At 36.1% G+C, this 23,309-nt stretch overlaps 1 protein-coding gene across 1 annotated transcript in view; it reads right to left on the bottom strand.

Moving 5' to 3' along the window:
* The window catches only part of LOC115923015, a 45,062-nt gene that overhangs the window by 5,057 nt on the left and 16,696 nt on the right, over positions 1-23,309 (bottom strand). The window contains exons 2-4 of the mRNA XM_030983003.1: positions 20,845-20,895; positions 19,368-19,420; positions 7,355-7,468 (exon numbers count right to left, since the gene is read on the bottom strand). Coding sequence (XP_030838863.1) covers positions 7,355-7,468; positions 19,368-19,420; positions 20,845-20,895 — 218 coding nt within the window. The remainder of the gene's footprint in view (positions 1-7,354; positions 7,469-19,367; positions 19,421-20,844; positions 20,896-23,309) is intronic.

The raw sequence follows: 23,309 nt of genomic DNA, 5'->3' as shown, positions 1-23,309 counted from the left end.
CAGAGGGTGGGTAACAGTTTTTATCACAGAGGGCGACTTCAAAATGGATTTGCAAATGGGTAATATAAATGACGTAACACTCTGAACACGCACCAAGCTCGTGAGGAGTAAAAGCTATTCATGATATGAATATTATTCTGACAACTATATTTATAACCTTTGCAGGAATCTGGATTGTAATTATTTTCATGTTTATTATCAGGCATAAATGTTCATTTCTATTCCGCCCTACCTCTATTTCCTTCTTTTCTAAGCACATAGGGACTTTCTTTATGTTAGTGATATGCGCTATACAAAAAATGTTCATTATTATTAAGGTGGAGAGTTTTGACGAAGGCATAGACAATTATTGCATGACAGCACTTGGAGGTTTTCTTTGAAGTTTAAGGGGTTTTAATTGATTACAGAACTCCACGACTTCCCCTTTCTCAACAAGTACAGTCCATACTTTGCCTCTATGTTTTACAAATAAATCAAATAATTAATCCACATGACTGCTCCCTCTTACCTAATACCGACATGATTGTTCTTTATATGTACCCACAGGTAATCTTCGTTCCATAAATGACACGTCTGCACTCGTGATTCCCACATCAACTCTTTCCGCTGTCGAAAAACGATTTATTTTAACTGCTTCTCAAATCTGGAAAACATAATTCATACTCTAGAGTCTAGAAAGTCCGTCAAAATTAAGGAATCAACAGAGGACCCATCTTATTTCCTACAATAAGGGAGTTTACAGATACAATCTGCGCATGGGCAGATAAAGGTCATTTGTACCAAAAAAGGTAAAACCCACAGAGATGAATACTGGATATGCGCTCATGAAAGTTATGTAACATTATTCATTTATGCACCAACGGTACATTCTGTGATACGCAGGTGGAAGTATTCTTTTCAAGTGGGCAAACAAAAGGTATTCATGAAGCACATCTAGGACTTTGGCAGTTATTATTCTAAATGCTCAAAGTGGAACTTCTCCATGTGTAAAAGATCTGTGGATATTTGGGGTCATTTGTACCATGTGCTATATGTAAAGTCCCTTTATAGAGCTAGTCTTTTTTGTGTTTTTGTCTTATGTATTTTACTTTGTGAGCGCTATCGTAATGGTACTTCTTAGTTATAGCGCAGTATTGGGGACCTATTGACCGGTTAACCCTTCAACCGAACTGTCCTTTCAAAATATTCAGACAGACGAGGAGTCAAATATCAGTCCAAACTTTAATGAACCATGCAAAAAAAAATAGTATGGGAATGCACAAATTCCTTGGAAAAGAATCTACCAAATGCTTCGCCCTGTGAGATGATCACGAAATGCGCATCTCTGTCGTCTATAAAACAGTGACCATGTGCCGTCATAACATTGAAATGTAGTTTTAAGAAGTCAAGGTACTTTCATGCTAGTGATTATACGATTGATGTCCGAATAAAAGAGGACATGACGTTTGTGCAAATAAAAGAGTCGAAGCTTTTCCGGTAAATGGTACAATTACGAATTGGTCCAGAAAGTAGTCAGACAAATGGAATTTCATTGCAGATCCAGAATTTTATCCTTGTCCAAATAATTCCAAATAAGTCTTTTGAAATAAAACATGGGAATGCCGTCATATCATTTAATGTTATCAAATATTTTCATTAATTTCAATTTGTATCATAATTCGGACGTCAATGTTTTAGAAACCCTAATCAAAATTAATAGCTTTAGAAACCCTAACATGTTTCGGCAATAATTCATCGTTTCCCGTTGCAATGAATCTCTATATCACAATGTTCTCAACACATGGATACAATAGGGTATGGCGTCTGCCTCATCAATGACAAATGGCAAACAAATTATATACAAAGCGAGAGAGAGAGGTAGAACGAGAAAGAGTTACGGGGGAGGAAGAAAATAAACAGAAAGAGATTGGAGGAGAGGAAGGGAAAGGAAGAGAGAGAGAGAGAGGGAAAGAGAGACAGAGATAAAGAGAGTGTGTGTGTATGCGTGTGTGTGTGTGTGTGAGAAAGAGAGAGAGAGAGAGAGAGAGAGAGAGAGATGATAGAAATTAGAGAACTTAATGATGATGAGAAGGAGGTGACATGACATCTCCTCCGCTTGCATTTTACGTACCTGTATATACATGGTATAATAATTATGATCAGTGCTCCCCTCACACAATGACACCCGTGTGTGTCTCTCAATGACAAGACACATGAGGCGCCACTGCCTCTGTTAATGTGCCTTGCTGGTTATTTTCAGCTAAAATGTATACCTCCAGGGGGTGTTTCACAAAGACCACGATTGACTTTAAGTCGGACTTAACTATGGTAGGCCGTTCATGCCACTGTTTTCACCATTATGATCTTTAGATATTACATTTTTATTCAATAATGAATTATCCAAAAATGTAAATTTTGTAGATTTGTGACCATGATTTGTACGTCTTTTGAGAGACCAATGCCAGTCAATGGTGAGAGCAAACAGTGGCATGAATGGCCTGCCATAGTTAAGTCCAACTTAAAGTCGATCTTAGTCTTTGTGAAACACCCTCCCCCCCCCCCCCCCAGGTTCCCATTCCTAATTTCATGTTACAAGGTCCACTCCCTTTCCCTGTTCCCCCACATCTTCCATCCATATGTTTTCCGCACTACTTCACCCAAACAAAATTCGCCGCCATCTATATCCCTTTCCTGATCTCTCTTTTTGTTTACACACAGTACGTTCTTTTTTGTTTCTTTTGTTATATATCTTGTATCTAACCATTAATCTCTTCAGTGTCACATGACAACTGATTATGCATTTCTTTGTCACGTTGAAATTGTTTTATATCTAATTAATCACGGCTTTCAATCTGCTTTCAACTAGATTGTATCCAGGTGTTATGTCCACGCTGTCTGGGTTGTCTTCATATCACAAACAAATAACCTAGATTTGACGCAAATTTCTCATGAACTAGTTTATGAGAACAAAGAACTTTAAAGACGAATGCTCAAAGTTTAATAACCCCCTAAGAAACGGGTTTTCAGCGAATATTATGTAGGTGAAAGAAGTACAATGTTCTAAACACGTGGAAGCGTTCCTTCATTTCTTTGAACATGTTCAAAGTCATGTTCTTAAATTGTTTGCATCATTGTCTCAGACATATTAAGTCAGACGCTTTCTATGGAAAAGATAAGTAAAATCGTCATGAGCAATTTATATAGAAAAAAGGACAATAGATAATCACACTAGTGCAAATGCAAGTTCAATGATAAGATTCGTCTGGCAGCATTTCCATGTTAGGCCTAGAAAGAGTGTGCGTAGTATATAATGGAGAATGATACCAAAATGAATTATTTCATTATAAATCGCAATTGTGTAGCTGTAGAGTGCTTTTTCGCGAAGTTTCCTATGATTATGAGTTGAAATGCAATAGAGATACAATTATTGAAGAAATAGCATATCGAAGTACGTCACAAAGAGTAAAATATCATCTACCCATTCTTTTTTATGAAGAGCACAATATCATCTCTGCACATCCTTTGTGTGGTACTTTATTTGCCTGCCATAGTTCCTAGTCGGCTCCTCAATTGGATACATGGTAATTTAAGGATGCCCTTTGCTCTAAATATGCCTCATTTCCTGGCTATGATTGCAGTCATGTTCTTAAATTGTTTGCATCATTGTCTCATTATATACGTACATGTGCTGTTCATCTTGAAAACGGTGAAAACGGAAACTCGTTTTATTGTCGTCTATCTGTGCTCTTGTCTGTCTGTCTCTCTCTCTCTCTCTCTATCTCTCTTTATCTCTCTATCCCCTCCCCCTTCCTTCCCCCTCTCTCCCTCCTTCACTCTGTCTGGGTATCTTTTTCCATCATGGTTCCAACCAAATAACGGTATTTACCGCATATAAAAGCTGCGCTATATAAATGTATTATTATTATTAGTAGTAGTAGTAGTAGTAGTAGTAGTAGTAGTAGTAGTAGTAGTAGTAGTAGTAGTAGTAGTAGTAGTAGTATTAGTATTAGTATTAGTATTATTATTATTATTATTATTATTATTAATATTATTATTATTATTATTATTATTTTTATTTTTTTTATTATTTTTATTATTATTATTATATTAAACAAAAATTTGAATAGACATGTAATTGCCAAGGAAATTGCGACGATGTAATAACGGTATACAAAAATGTATATGCCTTTTTGTTTTACATCACGTCTGTGAGAAAACCACGCATCTAGATATTAATTACCTTCTCATTCATCCTAATTTGTTTTATTTTTGTTCGTATCTTCAGCAGACGCATGATAATCATTTACATTGTCCTGCATTTACTATACTAATACTACTATTCCATTATCACCATTATCCAAGCCATTATCTTAAAGATAGTAATAATTGCTTTCTCAGCAATTAGTGAAAATATAGTAGAACTAATGGTATGACAATCCTATTTCAAAAGAAAAAAGAAGAAGTTTCCATTTCCTCATTTAGAAATTGGATTTTTCAGGTGCTTAACTGATCGAGTTTTCATCTTCACACTGGAAACATTACTGCTTTTTAATTATTCAAAAAAAACGTAGAATGTGATTTATATCAACAGCAACATTGACGAAAGTTTACAGAATCGTGAAAGTGAATGACAAAATTGCGATTCTTAAACTCCATCATGTCACTAGCTTAAACCTTAAAAGATAAGTACGATATCAGCTATTTTGTCTTTTGAGGGTGCTTTGAAGCATATTCTTCGTTTCTATATCGTGCATATCCTAAGTTAGATTTTTCTGGGGGCGGTCCCCCTATAAGAAAACTATTGAGTAAAAACAAAAAAAAATTAAAATTGTCTTTAAAAAAGTTTATGCTTATTCCCAGAAGATGTGAAGACATTTGTAAAGAGATTAGAGAGATTTAAGCCACAGCGGACCGATAACTGAAGGATGATGCTCAGAAGACAAGTTGAAAGAAGTGTCGGAAGGCGCTCGACAGATCGTCCTAACGTAAATAATACTTCAAGAATGTTATATTCACTTTAAAATTTAGATTTACCTAAACATGGCAACAATTATACATTACCAAGGTATCTTGATGTAATAACGGACCTGCTATAGGTAGGCCCTTCTAGGCTCATGGTGTTATGAAAGTAGAAACAGGCAAGATACGTCTGATAACACTTAACATTTTTCAACTGAAATGCATTGCATCTGTATTTTTTGCGGTATTTATATATATTCTGGGAAACTGTGACACCATCCATTCTTTCTTAAAATACACGACAAACGCATCAATATCATGAATTACAATCAAGCGACCTGATAGATTGTGAACGGACTAATAATTTTGTTTACCTCACAACAATTAACGTAGACAGACGAGGATATTGTCGTAACGTATTGCGTAATATGATAGTCCGTTTTCGAAACAGAAGAAGTTCGCTTTAATCAGTCATCAATTCCAAGTGTTTACTGGTGTTGACTTGAGAGCAACTGTACATTTTTCAACAACCATTATATAGCTACCTGATGCACTTTTGAGTGTATGACGCATCCACAGTATATTTGTAAAACCTCATAGTTTTTCTTATATTACAAACGTTTTTCTTTATCTAGTTCTTCATGCTCTTAACCTTTGAAGGCATCGTTTAACAATGTTAAATCTGAGATTCATGGCCCTACGTGTTATGTTCGTGATATGGTGTAATATTGGAAGCCCGAAACAAAATTGCGCTTTAAAGTGATCATGAAGTGCTTCAAGAAAGTAAAAATCTTTGAGTGACAGGTTTTACCATACTAATTTTTCCCAATAGACTGTGGTGTTATAAAAACCGTTAGGAAAACGAATTTTTAAATTTTGATTTCCAGTCATAAAGATCTTGATAATCAGACAGGCGTTTGGCTTGTAAAAGTCACGGGGTTCCCGACTGACCTAAACGTTTATAGTTATGATTGCAGCATGAGCTAAATCCAGGATTTTGTTTCAGAATCTGAGACAAAGATACCCAATCCCTTTAAATGTAATCATCATGATCGCAGCAATTATTTATTGGGTGGTAATTAATTCTAGCTCTTATTCGTAGCAAACATATCTACTCTCACGATTAAAAAAACAAACCATTGTTCAATGTTAGAAGTTTAATGTGTTTCCTATCTTTCTCTTTCCCTCTCTCCAACACTCCATATACTCCATAATTGAGACAGTCGTCATAATGGTAATTTTATGATTCAAGTTATAGACGAAGGACAAAAGTCGATGTTACTATTTTATAACACCTCTTCCTGTGTGTTGATAAATATGATTAAGTATGATAGGCCGGCAGTACGCCGGATTATATTGTCCTTTCTCCATGATAGTAGGACGATACTTATTCAAATATGCTCAATAACATTGCTAAACGTCTTTCCGTCATGCGTGAAATCTAGTTTTCTTTATCTCAGGAAAAAAAACTCGTGACATTTATCTCCAAATTTCAATTTGAGGGAGAATAATTGAATCAAATTGTTTACTTTCTGTGTCATGATGCTGCCTGACGCATTTGTAATGTGATTTCACTGGTTAATGATAATTTGAATGTCTAAATGTAGTCTTTATTACCACTCATCTTCCAGAGATGTGAATAAAGTGTAGAAAAGAAGGAAGTCACCTTAGGCTGTATTTAAGAATAATTGAAGCATTTATACAACCCCTCCCGGTGTAATGTCGAGACATTCTTCTCGAGTATCTTTTCCCATTCCTTGTGATGTATAGTCAACACATTTCTTATTACAATTATCATCCATTTTCTCCGTTAAAGGTGTATATTGGGTAAGTTTGAGTCAACATAAGCATGGAAGAAGTGAAATTACTTGTTATAGTTTATTTTACATTATATTCTACGATTGAATAATTCAAACAAATATATTTTCAATGGTTCGGGGAGTTCATCTTGGGATAAAATAATGAGTAGAGAGAGAATGGTGGAGCTTCCGTGATGCAAGGTCTTGTTAGGAAGTTATATTTTCCTCGTATACGCTCTAACCCTCAACCATTTCAAAGTCTAAATTGTTTTGTGGGTCTACTTTCATGTCTGCTAACAATATGGTAATCATTATTTGCTATAATAGACCGGTTTACTTACATATTTAAATTTCATGCATATTTTTAAAACAAAGATGGTTCTTGAGAACCTGAAAGCTTCCCCGAGGCTAGCCCAACATAGCAACAAATGATGTATGCAGACTGGATTCAACGTATTGTAGTTCATTCATTAGTAACATGTTACTGGAGTAACTCGTCACTAGGTCCCCAGGAAAGAAACACCCCTAAATTTCAATATGTTAGTAAACCGGTCTAATGATCCCCTTTAAAGGCAACTGAAAATGTTTTTTTACAATATTATTTCCTAAATCCTTACCTGCCAAAGTTCTAATTGTTGTTCCTTTGAGAACTGTTCAATGACTGAGTCAAAGGGACACACCGTCAGTCGGAATCCTTCAAGCGAATCCAGCAAAAAGTCTTTCCTAAATGTCTGCAAATAAAGAAGGACAATATATTATCATTTAACAACATTCGTTTAAACGAACGGCAGAAAATGCTTTTCTACCTTTAATGGAACCATATAAGTCATAATTTTAATACACTTTAAGATACTATGTCACTTTTGCAGCCAACGTCAAATTCAGTAGAACTTTGCAATAATTATAAATATATCACGTATGTCCCATCTGTGGAATTTAAACATTAGCAGTGTCCTAGTATTCAAATTATGCAAGGAAACCCGCTTATCTTCTAGACTTCACTGCCAGACACTATTGAGTGAGTGACTGACATCTTTGTTTCTTTGGTAATAACAATACATAAAATGAGCTGTAACAGGTACAGGAGCGTTTGTCAACATCAATAACCCACTACTTGCAATGGCCAAAATTAAACTGATTGAATCTTTGTGCAGCACAAAATGTAATACCATTCGGTAGAAGGGTCTGAAAATCAGACTATTACTTAAGTGATTGCAATCACTTAAGTCGATTCGACAACTAATGGTCGTTATTTTCCCACTAAAAGCCACTTTCAAGCCCTTTCGTTGTGAGGGAAGTTCTAAATTTATCTTTCAAATGCTGTTGGAATTTAACCTTTTCATTTTTTGTCCTGCAAATGTAACATAAGTACCTTAACAAACCTGTCTCTTAAAGATAATACAAAGTTTTGGTATGGGATCATAAATTTGGTTCAAATGAACATATTGAAAGCATATAACATCCTACGATATTCAGTGATCGTTGTCGCGGATGAAATCGAGTCTAAAGTTATGAAATTGTAAATAATAACATCTTTATGATGTATTGCTCTCTCTCAAAGTCAAGATATTAACTAAACTATGAAACAATGTTTCTTTACTAATATCGACCGATAAGCTATTCCCGTTTGGAAATTATATATCATAACTACGCTGATATTATCATGGTCGCAGCTACCAGTGTACCGCCGTAGGCGCTTTTTGAAATTTATCAACATTTACCGGGAGCACCGGTAAATCTTTATATTCAATTTTTCTCAAAAGCAGAAGTGTTTTAACCCTAATAAGATCGGGGGGCCATTATCGGGAGGCCATTATGGCCCCCCCCCCCTTCACAATTTTTCCGATTGCTCGGGAACGCATAAGGATGGCGCCGGCCCTCCGCTCGCTGACTTTTTTCTTTCGAGTCTTGCGCAACTTTTAAAAGATTTTTTTTGAAAATCGTACCTGCGGTTACAAGGTCACGTGACCTTTTGTCTTTGCATGTCAGCCCGAAAATCGCTCATTTTCGTGATTTGTGTACAAAACATATGGAAAATCATTTTTCCTAAAAACAGATCAAACATGGGTTATTGGGTCTTGTTTAAAGTTTAGGTGGTTGTTTTTGGAGTCAAAATAGTTGAATTGTAGTAAGAAATGAAATAAAACAACAAAAACAATGAAATACATAAGTTAAAAAAACAATGAAATACATAAGAAATTACAAAAACAAGGGATAACATAAGGAATAAGCTGGCTCTTCGAATTTTTTTTGTCATACTATTATTCAGAATGGTCTAATGAATATATGTAGTGAAAAAGGATGCTTAAATATGAATAATATATGATTTATGGGTAAAAATGTGATTTTTATGACTTTATTTGCATAAATTACTATAAATATGCAAATGGGTGAATTTTTCAAAAAATTGAAATTATCACATAATTCTATACACTTCACTTGACATGCGTGCAAATTTTCGCGGCGATCGGCCGTTTCGCGGCCGAGATCTTAAGGGGGGGCCATAATGGCCCCCCGGCCATACTAAGACCTCAAATAGCCCGGCCTTTTTAGGGTTAAGGGCTAAATTTTCTAGTGCTTATAATAAATCCACAGGGGCATCCAAATATATCAACATTGTAAAGAATCAGTATCCACCCAATTTCCAAAATTTCCCAAAACTTTGTATTACCCCTAAATGAAAAAATTGATAAATTCATTTTGCAAATTCCAGTTTCTTTCATTTTGTGCACATAGAATAGTTGACCATGAACTATATTGAGCAAAATGTAGAACAGTATCGACGATATCCATATGCTGCGTTGTCACAAGGTATTGTATTCTTTGGGCGAAATGTATATTCAATAATCCCAGCCTTTCCTGTTCCCCTCTATTTAACAGTCTATTTAACAGTCTATTTCACTTTATTTTTTTCTAATATATTTCGCATTGTTCCATTTTTAGTAATGTAACCAAAATTACGCATATGCCTTCGTGAAGCGTCTCGATACAAATTATGTCATTCACTTAGGCCTATAATTATAACGATTAAATGTATATTCATAATTCAATTGAATACATTAGTAGTTGCCAGGTATAAAACAAACATCGTGGCTCGCCTATCTAACAACATGTAAAAAATGCAATTTTAAAAATACAATTATTCGTAACAGGTGAATTAAATAATTCGTAAAAGAGCACTGAAGGTCACATTACGCAAATGCCCTATTACATTGCACCTTTGAACCTTCAAACCACTCTGAACATGATCATGTTTAAAAACAGGTCAAAATGTCAGAAATGCTGATGACAGTGAGATCGTTGATGTAATCCTATTTATGGACTGTAGCACTAAGGGTGTGACTCGTCCAGTGATTTTGAGCGGGGGTGTCGGACCATTCTGGCTATTTTTAGCCGCAATTTCCATCAAGCATAAAGAGAAGAACGATAAACAAATCTTCAATTTCTTCCTTCATTAGATGATTTCACCAACAATAACAAATATCAAAAAATCGGGAGGGAGAGCGATTTGACGACAATGCTTTAAAAATAATGCCAACATGAAATTGTGAATATAGGGGGGGGGAGAGGGGTTCGCAACCCACCCGCCCTCTCCAGCGACGAATATATTATTCCTCGTGGAGTCGGCCTTATTTATTTGGTAACCTATAGGATCCTCTTCCGCCCGTGATGTGATTTAACGGACAAACGCCTAGATTTGCGAATCAATTAACCTTTAGCAGGTACATTCGGTTAAAAATAAAATCAGCCCTAACCATACCATACATACTTCCTCTGGACAAGGGAATGGCAAGTGTGCATATTCTTGCACTTTTTTCTTCTTCTCCTCCGTCTTAAAGTCGGAAGGAAAGCGTTTTGGTATGTGTCGCATCTCCAACCGGGTACTTATATGGAGTGACAGCCCGTTCCCTGGCGGTAATTAGCTCCGTCGTGTTCAGTCCAACTCCTCAAGAACAAACGATGGAGGGAGGTAAAGCATTAACCCCTGCTCACGTACCGGAAACCAGTTTGGTGTAGTCCCATAAAACCTTAGACCTATTCGTCGAGTGGACGCGCAGTTATTCTAGCCGATCAACGCACTTCATATTGCTATTCAATTTAACGTCGCTCAAAAAAAAGGTCGCCCACATACAGGATCAGAAAGGATGAAAACAAAGGAAGTATGCTTCGTCAGAGAGGAGAGAAATGAAGCGATGGGAACATGAAATTGATGATAATCATAATGATGAGGATCGTAGGTCTACAAGATGGGAGGGAGAGTAGCATGAAGAGGGAAAGATGATTCATGTATGGATATGGAGTTGTGTGTATATAGGTGGATGCCTCTCTTGCCTGTGTGCGTGAGAAAGAAAGAGGTGGGGGAGAGTGATGGTGAGAGAGGGGAGCAGGGAGGAGTCATAGAGAGAGCGAGAGAGCGGGAGAGAGAGAGAGAGAGAGGGGGGGGGGGGGAGAGATGCGGGAGAAGAACAGAGATGAGGACTGGGAATGAGATTATCATGAAGAAATAAACGAGTCAAAATGGAATGCGGACTCATGCACGTAGAAAGAACGAGGAAAAGAGAATGAGATGGAGCTTCGAGAGTCGAGACAGAGATTATTCATGGAACACTTTTTCTTCTGCACAATAATTTGATTCTAATGAAACCTAATTTAACTGCATCAGGAACAGCTGTCAATCACCTTAATTTTTCCATGAATTCTATTCAACCATTTTGAGTTCCTGAATAATAAGAAACGATGTATTATTTGCGCGTGCTTTTGTAGCATTATACGCAATAATGATTTTACGAGAGGGTTAAATCAGGTGTTATTAATATCATAAGCTTATGTTGCTCAAAAAGCTCAATTACAGCAGTACTAAATAAGCATCGAATCTATATACAATATGTAGAATCTAGCGAAATTTTGTAAAGGCATGTTATTACATATTACGTGAATTCAAACGGCCTTACAACGCATTTTTGTTGCGTGTCAAGATATGATTGTAAATTTCTTTATGTTACATGAAATTACTTAAATTCCTAAAAAAAAACACATCATAGATTATGATCCTTTTTTCTATGCGTTATGTACTTACACGTTGTGTACTTTATAGAAAAAAGAATTAATTAATTGATAATCTTCAAAATTATCTACACAGTGTTTAAATTTCTACCTTTTATTCAATTTTGGAGCTCATACGGCACATTATCATGGCAAGTAACTATACGGATCATTGTGATTGTACCAATACTGAACATATTTAATAATTATCTTTAAAAAAAGAAAGCAAAGCTCACGCTGAAAAATGAATTATAAAGTAAGCATTATCGGCAAATAAGGACGTCCATCGTTTATAATTAAGACATATTAAAAAAGAGTTAGGGGAGGACTTCATGTCTGCCATGCATGTTAGCTTTAATTAGGGAAAATTCTGCTTTCGGTGAATTCCCAATTTACAGCATGTTATTTTTAATGACATTGGATTATCCTAAGACGTGAATTTTAGGTTGCCCCTGCATCGTTTATCCATGCTTCCCTAAAGTGACACACATCCTTTAACTTATCCCCCCCCCCCCATATATAATTATAGTGTTGATATATATGGTCAAGGAGTAACATCATGTGTATTTATATCTTCATGCAGCCTTTCATCAGTTACGTGCCAAAACATAAGTCGACCTCTTTGGGTATTCATTTCAAAGCAAGTGTTTGATGATTTGTCAACAAACACCTTATGCAAAGTACGTTTGAATCCAGGGTGTATAATATGTGTGCGTGTGCGTGCGTGCGGGTGTGTGTGAGCGCGTGTGTGTGTGCGCGGTTGTGTGTTGTGTGTGTCTTCGTATGTGTGTGATTTCTTCGCTTTCAGCTTGAATACAATTTCTTGCAGTATTTTTTTTTCTCATGAAGATTGGCTGTCCAACCCTTTATTTCTGATTTGGCCTCTCAACAATTGCCAAATTTAAATGGTACATTTTGTGAGCCTAGCCAAAACATATAGATCCAGTTTCGACCAAAGGAATCCCTATTGCATAATCCAATCATCTGACACCTAGTTTAAAATCACCGAGGGAGGAAAGAGTGGGAAATGGACGAGCAAAGGCAATTGGGGAAGTAAAGGAGAATATAAAGAGAAAGAGAGAATGGAGATAGGAAGATACAGAGACAATGAATGGACCATAAAGATATCTGGCATCAATCATTCCAGACATGTATATAATGCCTCTACCCCTATAGACCTATAGTCCTAGTGAACACATTTACACTAAATTAAGGAGTCAGGGATCGACTTGGATCTAATTATGATATTTTTCATGCTGTGATAAATTAACATACCGCATTATTCACCACTGGGATATTTCTTATTCAAGGAATTTTTCGACCCTCGATTTTTGTTCTTTCTCTCAACATAGCATGCCAATAGCGTTCTGATTTATGATTTCAGAATATTCTTTCTTGGAGGAGTAAAAACAACAGTAAACGTTAGCTGGGATGTTGGCCAAAACAGGTTCCTGCTGTTTCATTCATGAGACGAATATTCAATGCATATATACACGGTTTGGAGGTTTTTATAATTTACATATAGTGTAAGCCATTTTTATCAAAATATTTCATGCCTTTATGGTATTTAGACAGCAATCATAGTTTTCGCATCTGCGCCGCCAAGCAAACCAATCCATAATCATGTATGTTTTTTCTTCCTTGTTCTTGCCTGACCAAATTATTTTCCAAGTTCTTTCTGATTGTTAGGACGGAAATTACACTGCACTTATTAAAGAACCTCACTATCGCCATCATGTATGCTAATGAAGAATCTAACAAACCATACTTCATCCTAAACAGCTCTTGATGTTTTCCTAATCTTTTATAGTTCTATCCTGTTTGTGTCATAAATTGTACCTGCCCAGATATCAATCTTATCATTTCCATACGTACCTCTATACCAAATGCGTAAATCTTTTTTTTAAAGGTGACATTCTATAATCAGTGCTAGTGAGAAAGTGCAGTCATAACTATTTATTTTGTTATTAATATTATTATCATATATATATTTGTTAAACTATAATGTACCTCATTAACTTTAACAGGGCCTCGTGGAAGACCACAATTATTGGTGATAATGAGTCACCCTGTCTAAATATCAGAAATAAATAATACATAAATAAATAGAATCTACAAAGTGTTGAATTTTTTTCATCCTGCAGGATATACATGTATTTTTGCTTGTCTGCCGCCTTTTAATCTTTATCATGAAAATCCATTGTCATACATTTCCTTCATGACATGCATACATAGCACATAGAGAAACTAAAGCAATTATGTTTTTAGCGTGGGATATAGAACAGTGATAATTGTTGGAGAACATGGTAATGTCGTGGCGCCATCGAATACCAGTGTGATCACGTGGTCTTGTGAATGTCGCCATGGCGGATAAGTGGAAGCAGGCGATATCGAATATAATTTATTTTTTTTAATTAAAAAATACGATAAATTAGAACAGAAGTGCCATTCTTCAGTCAAATTATTACATGTGTTTGTATTATACTCCTTCGAACTAGGATACCTAAACTTACTGCGCATACACATGGATGAAATATTTCCCATTCATATTTGCTACTTTGCTGCGGTTTGTATACCTCACTTGTTCTGTTTTCATATTTATATTAAAAGCGTGGGTAGTCTTTTTTTTTCATCCATGCGGCTCGGTGATGAATTTCATATTCAATACAAAAGTGAGACCGAACACACTTCGTAAATTGCTCTATTTGAAAAGAATTTATTAACACCTATTAACACCCTTGAGTGTATATCGAGTGAAATATCTAATAAGTACGTTGTTATGTACTGTTCACATCAAATATCTTGAAGATCGTGTTATATTTATGTCACTGAAATGTAGCTAGCTAGAAGTCTGAATCTTGGATCTGAAGTGAACCAAGGATACGTGGTACATCGACCTTTTATGTATTTTAATTGATGGCCGCTAGGGTTCTCGCAAATATATTCAGCATTATTTGCCACTTCCCACTAAAATGAGGTGAGGTAACGGAAAAGCACGTTTTAGGTGTAAGAGTTGCATTCAACTTGTGATCCTCTGTTAGAGGGGAAATTAAATGTAGCATATTTATGAAACCATGGCAACCTAAATCAACAAGAACAAACTTCATCCCTTTGCTTAGTGTTCGTATATCATATTACTCCTCATACTCTCTTTCGGGTTTCTCTCTTTCTCCCTTCATCTTCCTCTCTTTCCATCCATCCTTCATGTTTTCCAGTGCTGCTAAAGGAAGAACTGAACTTTGAAAATGATTTGCTTTTATACCAACAACCGCTATTGCTGTTTAATAATCTGGACACTAAAATGGACCTGAGAATATTACCCAGTAACCCTTTTTGAATGACCTCCCATATCATCTATGTCTGCATTGGTACAAAGGATGTCAACTTGAAACATACACTAAATAAAATTGTTTCTTTTTTTAGTCATTATGAACAGCCATAGCATTCATTTCAGTTTAAGATTAAGTTAGCTCTTGGGAGAGGGAAGGAAACCGAACGCATTCACGCTTATAAAAAGAAGTCATCGTCCCAATAATACTCAGGGTATCCCTTAACGAATAAATGGAAACCCTCTTTACTTTAAAGACTTGGTTTGTCTAAAGAGAACGCATCTTTCTCAGATTATGCTTCCATCTGCGTCCCATGTGTCATGTCATGGGAAAGCAGCTGCTTGTCAGGACGGAAGACGACCAAATTACGCGCTCTCAACTTCTCTCCAGGTTCAACCGAATTTCCATTCAGAGTTTTTCCCGTCTTCTTCTGCGACTTCAATCCCTTTCTGTTCTGGCCCTGAAATGACCACTCATTCAAAGTGCTGTGACACCGTCTAATAGCAAATGAAATGTCACCGTTACACAAATAATTTGAAGTTGGAAGTGTATTCAGTTCTTTAGCTGGAGGTGTCACTACAAGAGATGTTCTAAAAGCTTTTTTAAATCGATTCGGTAACAGGCAGGTTGTTCACCTGAAATGCGGGATTCCGTTTGATACTGACTTTAAAGTGATGTCAGCTGGAGATTCAGCCAAACTAGGAAAATAATAACAAACGGTGTGAATTACAAGTACCCCTTTCCCATAATAGTAACATATTTTATTTCCTCTCAAATTATTCACATTATATCCTATACAAATACAGACCTACTCAATCAACTCTGTTTTAAGGGATTTATGAGATAGCAGGCACCACGGACTTTGACGTTTCGTCTTATATCCCTTTTTTCAGTGTCAATGTTGTTTCGAATTAAGAAGATATTGTAACAAATCAACAATATTATTCAACTGTCATCAACATCACGAAAGCGATAATTGGTTCCAGGAGAGCATAAGCTCATGAATAAATCGAGTCGCCATCTTTCCTCGCGGTAGAAATTGATCTCGAATTACATCTATTTGCCGTTCATCTCGATTTGTGGAGGAATAAGGATAATTCATGAAATTTCAAAAAATCATAACAATTTTCAAACTTGTCATAAGACCTCCTCGTATCCGGACGATTAGCAATGTGCACATGGAACTCACAGGCAAGAAAGCAGTGAAAATATTCAGGACAATGAAAACGTCTAAGGCGATTTAGTTTTCAAATGTCAGTTCGCGGTAGTTTGCACTCAAGCTCTTCCAAGAAGAGAGAAAGATTTGTTTTAAAACAATGCACAAGATCACTTGTTTCACTGATTAAGATCGTCACAATGTGAATAGGGGTACATAATTCTGTGATGTTGATCCAGCGAGCTTTACATGCGCGTGGATATAGTAGTGACATGCAACAGTGACAGTAATGACCTTCTTATATTCTCTTCTCGGAACCGTCTTCATCTACTATGTGTTTTCTTAGTTTGTGCCTCTCTGTGCTATTTTAACGAGAGATAATTTGCTGAGAATAGGAGAGGACGCAAATCGACGTCTGCGAAGGATTGTTATTAGCATCTAAATGTCCCCTATTCAGTCTGTAACTTCTATCCTGGTTCTCTCTCCCCCTCCCCTCCCCTACCACAAACAAAATCACGTCATAATGCGCGGTAAAAGTAATAACGCGAAATTGCTTCATTCTAAAACGCAACAAATTTCTTACGGATCCTATTACTAGTATCATGTGCGCATGATTTTTCGTGGGATATAGTAAATATATAATTGTTTCATTGTCACGCCTGTTTGCTGATGGTGAATTAAATATTTAAGATGAAGATGATCATATGAAGATGAGATATCTTTATTTTTTCTGAATACTCCCCCCCCCCCCACAACTAAACTAGCACTAGTTTATGCGACTCATTTCTACAATTGACATCCAGGAAGGCTTTAAAATATGTGCTATCTCCTTAATAATAATTAGGCTGTTAAGGGAAGCTATTTGTCTATGATCTGGAATGAATGATTGCATATATCCCTAGTGTGTAATCCTGTGTTGGTGAAAGACAAGAGACTAACATTTACGTCATCCGTTATCTCAAAGGCAAATGTCTATGACTCTTAACGATCGCTAATGATCATTCAGTTCAAGTTTACGGGAAGACCCGCAGCCTAAACACATCCCAGTTTGAGAATAGTATATTCTGTGTGCAAGTGAAGGTTAGTTTGAATTCACCGACTGGTTTTAGAAGGGGTTTGTAGCCGACGGGGACATGGGCTAGTCTTCACCGAGTTAAATGACGCAAACTGTCGTCCTAGTTAACAGCAAGGGCAAGGCGCGCAGTTTATCCAAAGTAAATATTCATTAGGATTCCACTAAGTTCACAACTACTAAACATACTTCAAGAAAGCGCCATACGCGTGAACCTTGAAGTAAAAAGGAGAGGGAGGGAGGGAGAGAGAGAGAGAGAGAGAGAGCTTTAAAGGTAATACAAAGTTTCGGGAAATTTTGGAAATTGGGTGGATAGTGATTCTTTGCAATTTTGATATATTAGGATAGACTCGATTTCAACAGCGTCAACGATCACTGAATATTGTAGGATCGCATATTCTTCCAATATGTTCATTTAAACCAAATTCATGACCCCATACCAACACATTGTATTACCTTTAATATTGGTTTTGACTGCGGATAGTGAAAGTATTTGTACGATAAAAAAAATATTTTAAAGACCCTTAATGGATGTATCAAAACAGTTGCTCAACCAATGGGACCAATGGGACGACCTTTTCTAGGATCGCAAAGCCGAAGGAAATAAAAACGGATCACAGAGTACAGGGTTCGAATCCTGTTTCAGCACTAACAGATTAATGTACATTTGCCAACCTCAGATGAATTCTGGGGTAAAAACAGCTTTTTAAAAATGCATACAGACAAAGAAAGTGTGATAAAAGCTTTACAAAACCGAAATATTGTCACTACATGATTGTATTATAAAAACGTGGCAGATTTTTATGTAAAAGTATTATTTCAAAATGTGATGCCTTGTGCTGGTGAAGTTCATTATAGACCTATGTGTTTTCATTTCAATACACGTGCAAGAATGTTTCTAACAAATCCTACTTATACGAAAAAATATCAACCTGCATTCTTCTTGTTTACAGATAGATGCCTTCAAGATCCAAATTTACAGCAAATAAGACAATTCAGAATATCTAAATCCATCGGACGTGTACTTCTTGGCAAAATTGAATAAAAGATGCAGGGATTGTAATAGAAGAATATTTGTTTGAATAAACAAAATGTTCATTCAAATTTTGAGATATAATCTTGAGCACATCTTGACCTGCATGGTGTGAGAGATGATTATGATAAACCTATGTCATTAATATGAGTGTTATTGCTGATTTGTTTAGCTTTTTACAACATATGAAAGATCCATTTCTCCTTTTCAACGTCTTGAAATTAGACAATTTTAGAAGTGGTCGTCGAAGATACAAGAAAGTGATCCAAAAAACTATAATCACATTCCATCGCAGTACAATGATTCACAGACATGAGGAGCAAACGAAATGAGGGGATTAGTCCTGTAAATAGGTCTTTTTTTTTCTTCCTCAAGGTAACAATTTCCAAGCATTTTTAATGATAATTGTGCAATGGAGATCATTACCATTATTTAATGTTCTTATCAAAGTGTCCTAATAACACAAAACCATGTACTTTGTAACATTTTGTATTTCCATTCGCAAGAGGAGTAACCATAATATTTACACTAAGCTAAACCACACATAATTATACAAGAAGAAGACAAATTAGACCTCAACCACGACAAACGATTATGGATAGAACGTCGCCAGAGGAGTTGGGGGGGGGGGGGTTGCGATCTGCACACACATTGTTGATCGCATAATTGTAAATTCTCATATACCACAAAGTGAAACCCCTGTCCTTCCCCCACCACTATCTGTCTTTTCTTTCTACTTCTTTACATGTTTTGGTCGTTGGAGTATTTCAACATACTTGTATATATGCTTGTAGGCAAACCTGAAACTTAAGAAGATTCTTTTTGGTAGAAATATGAAATGAATGAAAGACTTTTAATGTATTTTGTCAAATTTTCGGTAAACGCCAATATTTTTCTGACTCACGTCTATGCAGAATGGTCAGACTACATTTTTAAATAAATAAATATTAAGTAATATTGTAATTTCATATAGATTATACGAAATAAATATATTTACCTCTGCATTTTTGCTCATAGTATTTTGTGACAGACCGCCGTCCCTCTTGCCAACTGTAAAAAAAAAAGAATAGTAAAGTCAATGATGGGTTCAAATATCTGCTATGACCTGCAATGTATTAATAGAACGTCATTTATCTCGTAAAAACCGACTCCAAACCGATTCCAAAATGACCAATTTTTGGTCATTTGCCTTGGTCACATTGCCAAACCGATTCCAAACTGACCGACTCTTTGCAATTGTTTCTCAGTCATGCCATTGAGACCGACGACAGACCGGCAACACACCGAACAAGACATTACAAGACAATGATTTAAACAAGAATCGTAATTTTTTAGTCGGATTCGAGTCATTTATGCTGCATAAATGAGGTATTAGGGGGTAATGTTTTATTTTGTTAGGTCTGTTTGCGGTATAGTGTTATTGCCATCGGTGTGACAGGATTCAACCTATCAAAAACCTATGGACAAAAGGCTAGTTATAAGAACGCAAGAAAAAATAAACGGCATGCTGGGAATGGTTCAATATATCATTCTGTATCTCGTTTAAACTATTTTATATCTAGTCATGATTGGCGCCATTATTATATGACCTCTTTGTGCCATTGTTTCGAGCACTGTAACCACGTCACTCATCTAAATGCATGACAATGAAGCCTTGACTTGCAAGGTTTATTTGCTAAGGCAAGAGTAGTCATTCATATCTGGCTGAAAATAAATCATCTAGACACAAATGATGTTTGAATTGACTCGAATCAATGAAGTATAATAGTCAATTTGAATAGACGTCACGAAGGCCAATCTCATTCTATTGTTCATTGCAAAGAATAGTCAATATGATTGACAGATAAAACTCTGCTAATTGGCATGGCAACCATTTTTATTGCATTCAAAACCAGCAGAGAGACCTAACGGTCGCTTAAATAGAATATTAATGACATAGACAATAATTATCCTAGGATTCAGCGTTATTTATCTTAGATATAATTAGTAGAGTCTATGCGATCCATAAAATTAATATCCATGTAAACCTGTCCTTTTCTTCATCATGTTTATTCAGTCAAATCTCCTCAAAAATTATCCAGCAGTTAATCAGAATGTCCGTACAATAGCTATTGGCAGAACTGTAAAAGCAATAAATGTGTGACCTGTAATTTTTGTACTTTGAAATTTGAGAAGAAAGCTATAGATTGAATTATATGAAAGCTGAACCGTAAAGGAGGAGAAAAAAGTGTTTTGAATAACTGCAAAAAAAGTAAAACATTTCCAAAATATATGATAACCATAATTGGAAAATGAAATGACACTGGGGTCAATAAAATGTAGTCGCTTCTTCAGAATGATTTAAATTTATGATAAAATACTCAATGATGGGGGAAGAAGGGGTCGGTAAGAGCAATGGAAGTCAATGGGGTTCAGGGAGATGACTTAAGGATTATGGAGATGATTTGAGGATTATAAGGGGTGTAAATGCTTACCTCCTCCAGCACACAGTAGACTTAGTCTTGGTGGGCACTGTCGTCCTCTGGCTGTAACATAAATAAACACAAATATTTCTGGTTAATTGTCATAAATTTATGAACAGAAAAATTGGTGAGTGTAATGAATGGGTAATTTTATCGGTTCGGATTATGATGGCTGTTATTCATCATATGTTATAGTTATGATTATAATCATGATTATAATTGTGCGATACACAGTTTGGTGACGTTCCATTTACCACGACACTTGCACATTGCATGATTTTCCAGTCAGAGAGAGTAGGACATAGTTGTGTAAAGGGTCGATCTTCCAGTCAGAGAGAGTAGGACATAGTTGTGTAAAGGGTCGATTTGAAACATCAACTTATTAGCGCTCTTACTATTACCTACATGTAAACAATAATATGGTGCAGGAGGCCATCAGACTTTAATTTATCTAACTTGATTAAGTGAATTTAGCATGTAGTTCAAGAAAACAGTTTGTTAACAAAATTCGCAGTGGCTTTATGAGGAATGAGAAGAATCACTTTTAGATGTTGATGTTCTGTTAGTAACTGCAGCTCCTTGTAACACCCAAAGTAATGTCTTGTTTGGACTTTGAGATGGTCTGGCTGTTTGATGTATCACAACAATCATGTTGCCAAATGCGTTAGAAGATGATACAATAATCATTCAAACTCAGTCTGGAGAAGAATCGGAAGTTGCAGTGTATTATGAAGACCGTTGATAGATCTATCCGTCATCAACTCGTTAAGGACACTTCAAAAGAAGATCATTTCTCTAATACATCACATCATCATCGTACTTTTCTTCAAAGTCTGATGATTGCTGGCAACCTAAGAAAGTTCGCCCACCGCGGGAAGAAATGTATTCCCCTTTGAAAAAGCATCTTTTGTCAATGTCAATAACAAGAGAAGATAACAAATGAAATGGTCATTGGAGGCTATAACCTCTCTCCCTCAATACAAGATGGCATCATGTTCTGAAATGTCGTATCCTTGGTAACCCATCTATTGGTTACACCCCTGCTATCACATCGCGATTATTAAGGCGTGTTTTCTTGTAATGACGAGGAATCAGTGGGGTCATTCAATTTTGGTTTGGAATTTTAAAACCTTCATCCTTTTTTCCAATACATCTTGATTGGTGATCAATTTTCCCCGACTTCCCAAGTTTCCTGTTTCCTCCTGATTGTCTTTTATTCTTAGGTCTCCTGTGTTGTGTATCCTCTACTAAATGAATAAAATACTCAATAACACTATTGGTTCTTCAACATCTACGGTAGATCACGCTAGTGATCTTCTCTAAATAATCATAAATTCGATGTCATCCTCCTTCACTCTGTATTTTGATTTAAACCGTCAATGCCAACTTCATGTCCAAGTGTCCTTGGTTATGAAGTCTTATGGTTTGGTGACCACAGTATAGCAAATTCAAAGGGAAAATCCCTTATAGTTGGTCTAATAATTAGTTACTTTATTCTCGAGACTTATTTATGGCTGTATCAGCGCCCAATAACACCGGGTACATTGAGTTATAACCAATAAATGTAGCACCTCACCATATATCACACTCAAGGAGTCGAAAATCTTGAAAAGCAATCCTTCGTCCTACGCTCATTTTCGACCCTACCGTACTATCCATCAATTACAAACAACATGTTTTACGTGCTACTTCATGGCCAGTCAAGATCTCAATTTAATTCTTCACGACTCCATCAAATTGATTCAAGGTTCTCCTGGGTACAGTTTAAATTTGCATGGAAGAGTCCAATATGGATCGAGTGCATTCTAAAATAGGGCTGACTGTAATCATGATACATAAAAGTCTTATTTAATCCTTTATGAGTCAAGTAATGTTTAAACTGTACGCAAGGGGGTCGTTTCAAGAAACCAACTACATGACAGTCTTTGTCAGCGACGTACGGAGATGTCAGGAATTCGAGAACCCGTTTCACAAAACCATGATAAGTGACAAATTCATGATTTTGATACTATCGGCTAAAAAATATAGTCTCCGCCACGAGCTATCAGATTTTATCTTGGATTACCAACATGAATCTGCCATCGATTCGTAAACTCATTAAACAAATTCCCGCAGAAATCTCGCAAGAAAGCCGTGCATTGAATGATAAACGAATTATAATGAATGTATTGCGCACAGTGACTTCATAACAACAAATGGAGTCTTATAATTATGGAAGTTTACATTTGCCTAATTAAATCATTTTCGTCCTCATATTTAGTGGGCTATCACGTTCAGGAGGAGCTGCATTAAATAAATTTTGTCTCAAGAAAATTATAATAAATCCATACTGATAATATATACTATAGATTTGTGTTAAAGTTCGGAATAAATCTGTTCCACTCCATTTTATGTCTGAAATACAGCACGAATGTTACAGAATCACGGAAAAGGTCGGAAGGAAAAAGAAAACACAAAAAAGCCGGCGACAGATCACT

The sequence above is a fragment of the Strongylocentrotus purpuratus genome, unplaced genomic scaffold (assembly GCF_000002235.5).
Source record: "Strongylocentrotus purpuratus isolate Spur 01 unplaced genomic scaffold, Spur_5.0 spur5_contig_827, whole genome shotgun sequence".
Classification (NCBI taxonomy): domain Eukaryota; kingdom Metazoa; phylum Echinodermata; class Echinoidea; order Camarodonta; family Strongylocentrotidae; genus Strongylocentrotus; species Strongylocentrotus purpuratus.
Note: the sequence above shows the minus strand (reverse complement) of the source record. Positions and strands in the feature narration are given on the sequence as shown.